The following is a 14,826-nucleotide window of genomic DNA, read 5'->3' as shown; positions in this document are numbered from 1 at the left end:
TCCCAAACATCCCCAAAAATTAAAATAAAATGAACCAAAATAAAAATACAATTTTTTACACATTTACTAAAGTTATTTTTGTTTCCATTTCGGTTGAATAACATCCTCGATGCCTATTTGTTAATTTAATATTTTGTGAGGTTTTTTAAAGGCAAACAGTTTACGGTCCATGAGACTGTTGTGTTTATTGAGGTTGAGATAAAAAAAAATAACATTTTTTGTCAGTCGTGAAGCAAAAAAAAAGTTTTTACATGACTTTATTCTGCTTAATATGCAAAAAATAAGTTAATTCTGTATTTAAATGAGATTTGAAGTTTTGGATTTGAATGGACTCGGACGTCAGATGAATTTATATAGCCAGCGATAGGACAGAAAATTTGTTCAAACTGGGTTCCAGAACCAGCAACAAAGACAGATAGAAAGCATTTTGTTGTAACCTAAGTTACACATTATTACGGAAATTAATTAAACCAGCAATAAGACTAGTTTCAGACAACATAACAGGGAGGCCAAAAATCACAATTGATTTGTACGGCCAGCGAAATAAGCAAGGAAGCAAAGCAGAAATAGAACTTGACTTTATGTCGCTTTAATTGTGAAATTTTGTGAAAAGACCCAGAAAAAATCTAATTTTTTTGAAACTTTTCAACAATTAATTCAAAAATTCCATTAAAATATCCTAATAAAATCACTGACTGAATAACATGAAATGCATTTAAAATTCACAAATCACTAAATGTTAATTCAAACATAATCCAATTAAAAATCATTACCATTTTCATCAATTAAAATTTAAAATCAATCCTAATTAGCTGATGAAATATATTCATTATTTGAATAAATATTAATGCATCATTTAAAATGTTGAATCAAATTTGATGTTTGACATATTTGAAAAAAGAAGGAATTGGCATTGAAATTTTAGTGAATGGAATATGGCTTTTGGAAATAGTTTTGACAATTTAGTTGAGAAGGTTGGCTGGTTTGAGCTAAAAATTGGGATTTTGTCTGGCAAGGCTTCGTTCACTTATTACGTATAATTCTGGGAGAAGAGGAGGTGCAGTTCCAATTTTGGCGTTAATAAATTAGAAAATTGAAGAATTTGTTCCAGAAAAGGGTTAGGAAGGGTTGATATTACCACCAATCCTTAATATACCTCTGATTTCGGAATTACATACAAAACTCTATGCAGAACCATGTGACAGTTTTTGACCATTTAGATAGTATTTTATCCACAGACAATTCTGTCTTAGTTTCTAAACTAAACAGCAACAATCCCCTTAACGTTCATTATGTCTACACCAAGTCTACATACTTCTTCAAACCCAATTTCCCTCAACAACAATTAATTCAGCATCGACACTCTGAACATCGACACGAAATTCACAACAAAATCGACTTAAACTTTTTCAAAAATTTCCTACGGCATGGCAGTGAAATTATCATTCTTACCATGAAAATCGACAAGTCTCTCAAGTAAAATTTGTGTCTACACCGTTAATTTACTGCATGAACGCTTTCACGCATTTTCGACATTATCTCACAAAAATAATCATAAAAATTCATAGCTTCTTACCTTTTTCTGACGAAGTTTTACGGCAAGCTTTAAACGATTCAAATGCATGCGTTCGCCATGCTCAAAGGCCGGACCTGTTGGATCATGATTAAGTAGCACTTCTAATTCATGTGACGAACGTGTATGATCAAGAAGTGCTGTCGCAAAATCTTGGCACTGTTTTCGCAGTTCCATATACTCATTCTAAATAGGAAGGATGTCATTAGATAACGGCAATTAAGCATGAATAAGCGAGACACTTACCTTAAATTCATGCTCGAGGAAACTCAAGCGTCTCAATTCCCATGACAATTCAAAGGCAGTTAGAATTGGATCCTTGGATGATAAAGCTATTAAACTTGGACTAGCAAGAGCCCGATAGGCATTAATACGTGATCTAGAATGTCGCAGTGAATCTTCCTGACGCGACGTTACACACTCATCACAGCCACATCTTGTATTTTTATTTAATTTAATTTGATTGTCCACCAAAGACAGCGTAAAGTGTGTCATGAGCATTATCATCATCATCATCGTTGTGGATGACAATTTGTATCGTTTGATGTATTCGCAAAATAAAAGAAAATTAAAGAAAATTTATTTTTATGTAGGCGGACTTTAACGACTTTACATCAACGCGCGCGAGAGCATTTTCTCACATATAAATCATCATCTCATTCTCGTGAATTTCTTCAATCTTTTGTGGGATTTTAATTGAAATGAAAATGTGCAAAATTGGATTTTTGTTGGTACTTTGTTAGGTATAAATAAAATTCAAGTACTTGAGGTGTATTTTGTGGAATTTTCATGAAAATTTTGTTGGGAATTATTTATATGAATATTGTGTAAAAAAAGACGCTGTTTGTGATGATTGTAGCAATTTTCAAGGAATGAGTGCTTAATGGTTCCATGGTATTTTTAGGATTCTATAATTTTAAAGCCGAGCTCGAAGTCAACTCGGATCTTCTATGGAAAAATTGACTCAAGTCAAGGCAGACAGTAATGTCATCAAAATATTGATTCAGATTCCAACATAAACTCTAAGTCTAGGTATGAGTGCTGTGGTTAGTCAAACCCTCACTCATTAAACTGTCATAAGAGGAACTCATGGAACAATGCATTCAGGGACGTTCCCAGAAGGGGTTATAATCTCCAAGCCTTAAAGATGGTCGTGAAGATGGTCTTGAATGCACTGGAAAGCATAGTAAGCTCCAGGAAGAGGCAATGGATGAGAGGTTCTAAAATCCTAATTTTACTGCACTTGATCACAAACTCAGCACTGACCACTACTTTATCGAAAGTTATTGCAATTTTCAGGAAATTTTTCCACTTTTTGAGGAGCTCTACCCACTTGGTAGGAGGAAGTGGGTTCTTCGAACAGAATCCCTAATCTTCCAATATTTTCCTACAAGTTACCACCCCCTGCCTAATTCCCCAAATTTCAATTCAATTGCCATCATCAGCAATACCTCAAAAGCTCCACTTCATACATTTGAATCCATCACAACCTTTAAAAGAGTTCCATTCCCAGCTGAATACAAAACAAAGCTACCTCTTAATTACGAAACCACAAAGCATATCACTGCCATAAATAAAAATTTCCATTTCCACTTCCTTCTCACTCATTCGACATTGTTAATGTCTGTGATTTAAATTTAAAATTCGCACAAAACTTTTTTTTGATTTAAATTCATACAGGCACCAAAAAGAAGAGGCTTAGAAGCGAGCGGTACTTTAAAATCCACTTTGCATATTTTTCGATATTATAATAAAGTCAAGGAAGTACCAAAAAAAAGAGATGAACATTGAAAATTTACCTCACGTCATGCGGCAATGGGAGGGTAGAGCCGCGATCTAATAAAATTTTGATTATCTCTGAAAAGGAAAAGAAAATGTAAATTTATAAAAATTCGTTCCTTCTTCAAGCTTGCTTCATATTAAGCACAGAATCAATTTGACATTTCCCTCACCGTAATTATCTCGATGAGCAGCTAAAATGAGCGGTGTTATGTCTATAAAGATGTAAAGATTTAAAATTTTTGTTGTTACCAAAAAAAACGTGCTTCATACCTGGCGTAAATGTTGCTGTCTCACTTGGCAGTGCTTCCCATGACTGGTCGTTATGTTCATTTCAATGATGATGACAACAGTTAATATTCATTGATATTATCAATTTGCGACGGAAGTACATTCACAAATGTGTTGTGATTTAATTTAAAAATGGGTATTTTTTATATAGTCGTTGGTGCAGGAGATGGAAAGTAAGAAGAGAATAAAAATAGAAATTTGAAGATTAAATTTGTTGTGTATTTGATAATGAAATGCTTGCTTTGTTTTAATTTTGTGGAGAATTTTCGTTGGAAATAAATTTTAATTTTAAATGGACATGATTGCTTGACAGTGTAGCTCTAGGTATTGACAATTGGCTAAGGGCAGTGATACAGCCAATTTCAGACGTCAACTGAGAGAAGCCATGGGTCATATCTGATCTGTACGGCAAGCAAAGTTAGTCTGTTAAGAATAGTTGCTTGTTGGGAATTGTGGAAGTCGAGGTCTGACTATGAAGCTAGCCAAATGTCAAGTGCGTAGTATCTTGTGGTATTCTGGAGGAAGTACGATTAAGAATAGTGTTAAAACCTATCCAAACAACTCTGCCTGAAAACTGCAGGCCTGCGCATCTGGGCGAACCCTATAAGATTCACAATCTATCATCTCCAAATCCAGCATATTCAAAGAAAGTAACAGATTGCTTGTATAGAGTATAATAAACCTTAGTTCAATGCTATCAGAACACCTTGGACAGCGGACTTTACTGTAAGTGCCTTCACTATGGAGGTTATTCTCTTTTGGAATTGGATTCCAGTATTTGGGTATAAAAGCAGTTTCAGAACAGTCAACAAGTTAATCTCACAGACTTTTTGAAACAAAAAACATTCAAAATCGGCTTTGATAATGAGTAGGAGTATTGTAGTCCACCCGAGCAGCACATAACAAAATAGATGATATGTGCTCATTATTTTTTGTAAGCTTGAAGCTACCCTGTGTGGACAATAGTACGTTACATCTAATTAAATCCTAATTAAGGTCTAATTTTAACGTCTACTCAGGAATTGACTCCTCGGGCTGCAATTCTCTAATCTTTTGCTCTAAAGCAGCTTCATATCCAAAAAATTAGAATTAATCTCAGTTGGATTTTAATTGTGAACATATAAGCATAAAAGTTAAAGCTATGAATTTAATTGGATTTAATTTAGTTCTGTTGAACATTTTCATCATTAATTCAGTCAGTTCGATCAACATCACATGCCGATTCTCCGATTCTTTGGGTAGTGATTTCTACACTAACAGAGACTTAGGCTTTAAACCAAGGATGAATATATATGAATGTTCAGTTACAGAGATAAACGTTTTGGAGCCTATCGAGTTTGTCACCAATATTTCCGGACAGCATATGATTGATCATTCAAACCAAGCTGTGAATTATTTGATAATTTCATCTCATGTGTGCCTTTACATACCAATTGGATTGACTAAATTTTTCAATAATTTGGAAACTCTTCGAATTGAAAAGTCAGGATTAAGATCAATACAGAAATATGATTTGTATGAATTTAAAAATTTGTCAGTTCTTTTACTTAACGATAATAACATAATGACACTTGATCATGGATTGTTCGAATTCGTACCGAATCTTAAGCATGTTAACTTTATAAATAATTTGATTTTTCATGTTGATCCAATGATTTTTATTGATTGTAAGAGTTTGAAAACCATGGAATTTCATGGTAATTCATGTGGCTTAGGATTAATCGGATTTGCTAACTTTCCTTTAGGTAGAAATTACTTACACTTTAATTTAATGACAAAATGTTTAAATTATGGATACATTAATTATTTGAAGAATTATCGAGATTTTGACATTAACAGGATGTATAACTATAACGATATTGAGAGAATAACAACTTTTTTCAATGATCTGAACTAAACCATTGAATCAGATGTATTTAAATATGATAACATAATCGAGTATGTCCATATGAGCATGATGTAATATACCTCAAAAAGCACACGGTGTAAAAATAACCGAAATTCCGACATTAGGCCTGCTTGACTGTGGCATCTTGTTAATATTCGATAAAAATCCGACTCAGACCAGAGTTAACTCATCCTGAGGCCAGAGTCAAGTCAACCTGAGGCCAATGTCAAGTCAATCTGACACCAGGAGTCAAGTCAGCACGAGGCCAGTGTCAAGTCAGCCAGAAACCAGAGTCAAGTCAGCTTGAGGTCAAATTTTCGTCAATTCCTACACCGTATGCCTTTCGAGATAGCATTACACATGGAATGTGTGACTTAACTTTAAAAATACATATTTTACATTATATTTTTATCTTGTTCTATAAAAAAGAAGCATTTTATCAAATAAACAAGCATATTTTGGACACAAAAGTCCAATTCTGTTTTAATTGTGTACGAATAAACTTGAAATCTTCCAATAATGGACCATATTATTGCAATCTGTTCTGCTGTTCTGATTTCACCAATATGTGCCTGTTCCGCCAGCACTGATATCCAATAGTCTCTCAATTACATTCACCAACTTAAAATTCTCCACAAACACTACAATTTTACTTACATGCGGTTCACCATCACGATGCGAACAATCCTCATGATCAAGCAACACTTCGACAGCTTCCACAAACTCTTCACTAATGGCATGCAAAAGAGCATCCTTTGTGTCAACATGATGATTTATAAGCAACTCAACCATTTCTAAATTTTCATTATCAATTGCCATTAATAATGCTGAACGACCCAAAGGATCAACGCAATTGATGTTTATATAACCCGTCTCTTTTGCCTTCTGAAGCATTCTAAGGAATAGAAGAAGAAAGGTTTTTTTTTGTTAAAAAAATTTACATATCCATGTGGATACATTTGTTTGTTGTTGAGGATGATCTTGAGTGCATTTATATGAGGAAATTGGAGTTATTGAGATTTTCAGTTTGTCTGGTTTTGTGATTGATGGTGCTTGCTAATTTCTGATGATTGTTTCGTATTTTTGTGCACATGCATGGAAGTATTACTTCCGGAAGGCAAAGGATGTAGAAAATGCAAAAAATCATTCCGCAGGGCATCATGAGTCAGCCTTAAGTTTTGGTATAAGGAAATCTGTCTCCAGGTTGACGCTACAGCAGCATTAGATGGATTTTTAGCAATTTTGACACTGTGTTCCATCTATTAGAACCAGAGTTGCAAAACAGGCACCTGTGACAGGCAAAAATCCTACAATTTCTTGATAATTTATATGGTTTTGTAAGAAAAACCTTGCAAATTATCAAGAAATCGTACAGTTTTTGCCTGTCACTGGTGCCTGTTGTGTAACTCTGATTTGTACCATTCTTGATTGTTAAGGTTGATTTTGATTAACACTTGACTCAAATGAAGCTATAAATCCCTACCAAGCTAAGGCCATGCTCTCAAGAGCAGAGCAAGCTGCAAGGAACGCTGACGAGTATACTCAACTATTATATTTATGTACTGCAAGCTCTCGTAGGCTGTATGCTTGGCTATAATTGAACCATTAACACAAACTGGATTTCAAAGTAGACTCAAATTTTGTATGAAGTCAAGTGGACTTTTCCATACAAAATTGGAGTCAATTTTGAGCACTGACACAGACTATCCATCACTGTTAAATTAATTGTCGTTTCTAAGGCTCTTGAAGCTATTCAGTTGGTCTCATGTTCCACAGGACTTGCCAATAATCCGAAATAAAATCTCAAACCTTCCAATTTCCATTACATACCTAAATGCGTCTTAAATCATCCACTAACTTGATAATTCATCAACTATTTATTTTATTTATTTCATGTAAATCTTATAGAATGAGAAATGAGGAATGAATGTTCAGCAAAGCATGCAGTAAAGTAAAAAATGTCGTCTTTTTTTATGTCTGTCAAGAAAGTGTAAATATTTATCTATTTCGAATAAAATAGACAGCATTAAATATTTGCAAAGAGAAATTTATCACACTTTGTTGAAATGAGAAAGGAATTAAAGGAATTGAAAAAAGAGTTTGTATGAGGAATTAAAAAAAGTATGAAAAAAAAGTCAAAGCAAAAAGGTGAAATTGACATTAAAAAAATTGTTTACCTTCGTGTTGTCGCCACATCACCACGCTCAACAGCAAGTAGAAATCGCTTCTCTTCGAGTGAGAGTGCAGCGATCTCTTGATGCGGCTTAAGTGCATTTCCTTCTTCTTCCATCATGCCGTGTATTGAGAAGCGCTAAATTAAGAGAAAAATTTAAAGTTTTTTAAAATATTTTTGCTTAGTTTTTTCATTTGAAGTCAGTGGTGCACAACCTTTGGCACACCTTGATGGTACACCTCAACCAAGACATGCAATTCATGTAATTTTCATCAATTTTTAGTACCGCGGCACACAGGTTGCCCACCACTGATTTAAATGGTTCAGTAAATAGCGTGAAAATTGCTTTTTGCTTCAATTGCTTTTCGCACTTCTTATTCTTATCGAGGATTCTTCAACATCTTGACTCTTTATTTCGGTATTCATTACTTTTTAAATGAATTTCCTTCCTTTTACTTTTTTGGGGTTGAACAGAAGCTTGGTAATCTCAATTTTCGAGATTTATTTTTATATTAAGTTAATTTTTTGGGGTATTTTAATTATGATGATTAAGGAATGATTGAGATTCTTGTAAGATTGATGATTCGTGAATGTGAGACATGTGGACTGGAATTGAAGCTGATACCCTGAGTGACAGAAATGAAGAAGGCTTCAGATTTTAAGAATCAGTTAAAGCTCCTTTATTTGAATTAAATGGAAGTTGCCTTACTTTATCTACATATGATTGCCAAAATTGAGGCTCCTTAAATCCTAAATTTGATTTCATTTGCACTAAACCAAACCCAAGCCTCTCCACAACAATTCGCCATGATGTGTCGCTCGGGGTCAAAAGGTTCATCATCAATACAATCAATGCCAATAATTTAATACCTAATTTACATTTGTACCTTCACAAAATCACAATTATAGCCATAAAAAAATGTCAAGGACAGGCCTTAAATCAACCAATTTATTTCCAAGAAGGATCTCAACAAATAAGTATTTTTAACCAAGAAAGGGACTCAAAAATCATCATCGTGGCTCAAATTCGCACCGAGAAAAACAATCATGCAAATTTTATTAGAAACTTCCCACGAAATGTTAATGTTATTGATATTTAAAATACAAGAAACTTCAATAAGAATCCTTGCCTTTTATGCTCAATTGTTGATTTTTATGCAAATTACTTTTGTGGATTGTTTGAATAATAAAAAAGGCAATTGTAAGGAAACCAGCGGTACAAAGGATGGCTTCATCTCCTGTTTTTGTGTTGGATAACAAAGTAAAGGGATTGCTTCCTTTTGTTTCTTTCGTGTACCTTTGAGGATCGGGAAACTCAAAAGGGTTTCTGTGCTTTGTTATCTCGCATCCTTTTGTATATGCTGGGAAGTGATGCAATTGAAAGTTTAGAATTCTATAGTTAGATCTGAGATCTAAGGAACTGATCTTGAAGTCAATATCCTTTAAACATGCAAAACATCCTTAAATGCAGATAGATTTTTATGAACCATAAGCTTCATAAAGCTTGAAAGTTTTGCAAAAGAACTGCTTACAAGCTTGCATATTCAAATAAAATTTGTGGATATGAATATTAAGTATGTATCCATGCATATTTCATGTTATGAGATGAATTTATTTTAATTCTTGCAGTGGTGGATCATACAGACTTTTATGGCTGGGTTAGGAATAGTAAAAATATTTTAAAGTCAAGTACATGAGTAGCACCATGCGGCGAACCGAACAAATGGGTTGAAATCACGGTGTCTTCATGGCAACTTCGTGGCTTACCGTCAATAAGGGGACGATGTGGAAGCAAGTGGAAGCCAGCTTCAAGCGACTCCTATAGGATGTCATGGATCACAACTGATCTGTATAACCAGCGAAGTAAGTAAGGCAACTATACCCTAGCGAACAAACTGTGCTGTTCGGGCTAGCAACCCACAAAACATCTGTAACTAAGACTTGAGTTCCAATGCCAATTCTGACCAAATTCCATCCAATTCCTTGAATTTAGTGCTAAAATACAGAAGATATTTCAGACTGTGCAGTAAATTTCAGCAATTTATTAGACAAACCAGACACTGTCTCGACTTCAACAAATTGTCTTCATTTTATCTATAGTAACAAAGTTTTTTGACTTTATATGATGATTTTCAAAACTATTGTGATCAACATTTTATCTCTGACAATATACAAAAAGTTTCATGGAACTAAAGTAGTTCCAGACAACAAAATCAACACATGCTGATTTGACAAGAATTTAGTTTGGTGCAAGTCAAGTTGAATTGAAGATGAGTCAAGTATGGAGCTTAAGTTAGGATGGAAAAGCAAAATTGGAACTGCGATCAATGACCTTTTGTACTCTATGACAGTCTATGAAATACGTGGACATACGTTTGAAGCCAATGAAACCAAGCTTTGGTCAAGTTGACTTGACTCGAGTCCAAACTATTCTTCATTCTACTGCATTCTACAATCTGGCTATAAAACTTCTCAAACAAGGTTCATATACCTTGTATAACTGATAAAGTCATTTAAGTTTAAAGATGAGATCATTTTATGCAAACACAGCAGATCTCATATCCTCACTACTGTTACTTTATGAAATATCAATAATATGAGGAAATTCCCTCTCATTTTTCCAGCATAAAGCACTAAGAATAACCATTTCATCGTCATCATCTTCGTCGCTCATATTCAAAAGAATAAAGGAAGATGTGAAGGAGCAGATGAGTGTACTTAAAAACGATGGTGAAATTTATGACGTAGAAAGTCATTTGTAGTTCCATCACAATGTGATGCTGACTGCACATTAATAAAAAGGAATAAAATAATAATGAAAATCCGGGTTCCAGTAGTCTTGCGACTATAATTTCTTGCATGATTCATGCATTTTTGTGCTATAAAAAAGTAGAATGTAGACCTCCGCAGATGCAATTATTACCAGAAATGACAGAATTATGTCCTCATACACAATATTTAATGCGACATTTGAGATTCACTTATTTTGTCATTAAGAATAACAATTTTTTTTTTGTGTGTGAAATTAATTGTGACATGCTCGACATGCTTTATGTAAATTAAGTCAGAATTTACTGACTGCGAAATGAGAAGGCAGCTCCAACAAGTGGACACACAGCAGTAATGAAAATAAATAAATATAAATGCAGGACAAAATATATAAAAAAAATTGGAACTTCTGTTGATTGTTATATAAACATGACATTTTCATGCCATAATATTATAATTCCGAAAAGAATCCACATTCAATTAAATTCATTGTCAATTAAATGTGTCGAGTGATGGGCAACAAATGGCATTTTGTTGTGGATTTACTGTTGGAAATGAAGATGAACTAGAGGACATTAGCATTTGTTTGAATTTAATTTAAAATGAGGACTTTAAATGCACTCAGTTCTACATAAACAGCATATAAAGCTATTACAACTTTGACTTGCTCTGTTGGAATCATTCACTCGATCAGCATGAGTTGAAATGTTGTCAATACCAGTCAATACGATAGTTAAGCGGACAGTTTAATTCAAACTAGGTAATACCTGCTACAGTTTTCAAATGTGTAGCTACAAATTGACAAGCAAGTCGATGATATTTAGTTTGAAGTGGCTTATGGGATCGTTTACTTCTTACTTGAACCTGTCAGAGGCTGTTCACTTATTATGTAACTAGAGTATCGGGAGTGCCCGTGGCGCCCCATCTTCAGAATTTTCAGCTTCACATAGCTTCATGTGGCATCACATTACACCCCCATATCCTCTGAAACCCCTCAGTTTTCGGCTTCACATGGCTTCACAAAATGGCTTCACATGGCTTCCGTTCTTGTATCAGCAAAGGACAAATGGTATTAGTGGCTTTAATGGTATTAATGGTAGGACGTTGGTCATACATGCCAAAGGTCCTGTGTTCAATCCCAGGTAAGGTCTAATTTCGTAGCTCTTTTTTCCATAATCACCGTTCTAGCTATGAAGCTCGGTTCATATTTAGGTTGGAGTTTTGAAGTCTTTAGTACATAATGTGTCTCCACTGCGTGGATACAAGGATAAACTAGTATTTGTATGACTTTCCTTACGAAATCTTGCGCAAATTTTTCTTTGAGCTATTGATAGATTCTTTAAAACCTTCCTACTCCATATTGCTTCTTACGAGCGTGTTTTTCGCTTACTATGCTCTTGAGAACACACTTTTTGCCTGCTAAGATAAAATCCAGAACCGCAAATTGTGAGCAATTTTACAGTAATTACGTAACATGTGAATGACCCCTCAAACCAACCAATATAAGATGTTTAATATCATTTCATTAAGCATGACATGCAAGAAGAAAGAAGGAGGAGAAGATATAATTTCTCACGAGATTCTCATGACGCTAGTCACTGAATTAGAGCACATAAATAAATTGAGAATAAGCACAACAACAAAAAAAAATCATCAAAAGAGCAAAAAAATTCCGGAAATTTACGCAATTCAATCCAAGTGGATGAAGAAAAATGATGAAAAAATTCCTAAATTCTGAACATCAGCAATCATTAGCCCAAATAGTTTCGTGAAATGAAATTGTCAAGAATGTTTTTACAGATGTCAGTTCTTATTGTGGCTCTTTTTAATGGTTTTTGTGGACATTAAGTGAATTTGATTGCTTTTTTGGGTCGAAAATAGCAAAAAAATATTAAAAAATGCTGAATTCAATCCATTAAAAATTATTTAAAGCTTGCCATTTCATATTTCGTGACATCAGGACAGTCTGAATCTTGGTCATAAAATATGACACAATTGTTGCGATTTTCGCCAAAGATTGCGGACATGTTTTAAGAGGGGGACTTGAAATGCTGTTTAATGAGGTTCAGAATAAAGTTTATGGCACAATTATCAAACATCGTGGCTATAAAATTATTTAAATGAAATATATTTCAACAAGTAATAATCGCAGATTACATTTTGTGATCCTCTTATCGTTTGTATTTTTTGTGTGGAAAATCTTTATTAAATATGATGGAAATGAGTGGATTGCTTTGGGGAACTTGGAAGATGTTTGGAGATTTTGAACAGGTTTTGTGCAGGCTTTATGGAAAATGTGAATTACCCGAACACCAGGTTGCGACAAATTTCAATTTTTTGATGTCAAAATGAGCCAGAAACAGATGTCTGTCAGGTACTGAAAGGGTATTATCATGTCTAGGCATCTAAACCGCAACATGGCCGTATCCTGGTGACTATGCTGTAGCTCTTGGATTTTAAAATATCAATGAAGTTTTGGAATTCATTAATATTGTAGTTAATGATGACAGCACAGCTTGCTCGCTTGGGAATCACTGTCAGTCACACTGACGGCGCATTTTATGACGAAAAATACGGTTTGTCACATTATGCTGCCCAAGAAGCTTTACTTATGAATTATACAACATTTAAAAAGCACAAATGCAAAGAATCCTTCATTAGGCTGGTTTCAGGCTAGTGTGAAACTAGATTTGACATTAATCCAGCACAGCGCTCACCTCATGTCACCTATTTGCCCTTTTTGATGCCATTTGAAATCCAAACTCGACTTTAATCGAAATCTAATGCCATCAATATCATCAACAAGTCTTCTTATCAGTTCATCACCCGACCATTAACCCATGTAGTCAATTTAAAGAGCTTTATCAACCGCAATTTAATTTAAAAGCACACGAAAAAATTTCCTTACCAAGAATCCCTTCATAAAAAATCAGTTCCATTCACTTCATCTTCAATTTTGCTTCAAATTTAATTCCATTATGCATTAAGATAAGATCATCTCAATTTTCAACATTCAATTTTCTACTTCAAGAATTTTTACCCATAACAAAAGTAAAGTCGACAGCTTTCTTTCGACATACACATGAACTTTCAACCATCTGAACTTCCATCGATGGCATTACCTCAAAAAAATAGTTTTCAATTTTTTTATTGGTTCAGTATTTTTATAACTTGACATTTGTAAGCCATTACAGCATTAATTCTTAATCAGCAGATATTTGTTTGTCTTGCAACTTTGACGTCAGCTTACACAGCACAACAACATGCTTACTTCTTTTCGTTTCTTGACATTTAAAAGGAGACAAAATTGAAATTTCTTTGTTTTTTTGAACATTTTTTTCATGATAAAAGAAATGAATTGAGGTTGCTTAAGAAACAGACAATGAGAAAAGTTAGTGACACAAAGAAAAAATTTGGTAAAAAAGAAGACAAATTTGATTAAGGCAATGGGGCTGTTATGGATTGATGTTTTAAGGTTTGGGAGGAAGAAGGGGAGGAGTTTGAAGTGGATTTGGGGGTGATGAATCACTTTATCGACAAGTAAACTGTTTAAATGGGATCAAAAATGGTCAAAAGTGTACAAAATTGATCAAAAAAATCATAAAATTCAAAAATTGATCAAAAAGTTTCAAAATTGACCAAAAATTGATCAAAAAAAATCAAAACTGATCAAAAATGATCAAAAATTGATCCAAAACGTGTAAATTTTATCGAAAATGTTCAAAATTGATCAATAAAGATTCAAAAATGTTCAAAAGTTGATCAAAATCAACCTAAAATGTTCAAAAATGATCAAAAACGTTCAAAATTGACCAAAATTGATCAAAAATTGATCAAAAATGTTCAAATCTGAAACTAAAATTGATCTTGAATTGTTCCAGAATCAAAGAATCCATAAATATCAATTGACACCCGTCACTCATCAACAAACCCCACCCAAGAACTTCCAAATTTGATTTCTGTTGAACAAAAGTTGTTATTCATCTCAAATAATGAATTATAAAAAAAATATTTCAAAACAAGCGAGATTCGCCATTCTTCAAGCATATTAAGTAAGGCAAATTAATCAAATTGTAAGTCTTGCAAGAGACAACGCTTCATTACGGGAAGTCGGGCCAATGAAAGAACAAAAAAAAGTTAAGATTAAGAACAATGAAGAATTACATTAAGGTCAATTGAGAACATTCATTTGTGCCATTTTTTTCATTAAATTTTCTTCCATTTTTTGTCTGTTTGTTGTTGGAGTTAGGGACCGAAACTGATTCACAGCATGTGCCTCATAATTCTTTTGTTATTTTTTTTAGCTTCTCTTTGTTGAATATCGCGTGGGCATCACTAAGCTATGACTGCATG

General features: G+C 33.8%; 1 protein-coding gene across 4 annotated transcripts in view; it reads right to left on the bottom strand.

Moving 5' to 3' along the window:
- The window catches only part of LOC139089053 (transient receptor potential-gamma protein-like), a 123,046-nt gene that overhangs the window by 42,921 nt on the left and 65,299 nt on the right, over positions 1 to 14,826 (bottom strand). For all 4 annotated transcript variants that reach the window (XM_070638481.1, XM_070638480.1, XM_070638483.1 and 1 more), the window contains 7 exons: positions 7,709 to 7,842; positions 6,189 to 6,426; positions 3,626 to 3,668; positions 3,526 to 3,567; positions 3,373 to 3,430; positions 1,820 to 2,009; positions 1,577 to 1,759 (listed from right to left, as the gene is read on the bottom strand). In XM_070638481.1, coding sequence (XP_070494582.1) covers positions 1,577 to 1,759; positions 1,820 to 2,009; positions 3,373 to 3,430; positions 3,526 to 3,567; positions 3,626 to 3,668; positions 6,189 to 6,426; positions 7,709 to 7,842 — 888 coding nt within the window. The remainder of the gene's footprint in view (positions 1 to 1,576; positions 1,760 to 1,819; positions 2,010 to 3,372; positions 3,431 to 3,525; positions 3,568 to 3,625; positions 3,669 to 6,188; positions 6,427 to 7,708; positions 7,843 to 14,826) is intronic.

This window comes from Chironomus tepperi, unplaced genomic scaffold (genome assembly GCF_022539635.2).
Source record: "Chironomus tepperi strain 1889 unplaced genomic scaffold, CSIRO-AGI_Ctep_v1 contig_174, whole genome shotgun sequence".
Taxonomy (NCBI): Eukaryota; Metazoa; Arthropoda; class Insecta; order Diptera; family Chironomidae; genus Chironomus; species Chironomus tepperi.
Note: the sequence above shows the minus strand (reverse complement) of the source record. Positions and strands in the feature narration are given on the sequence as shown.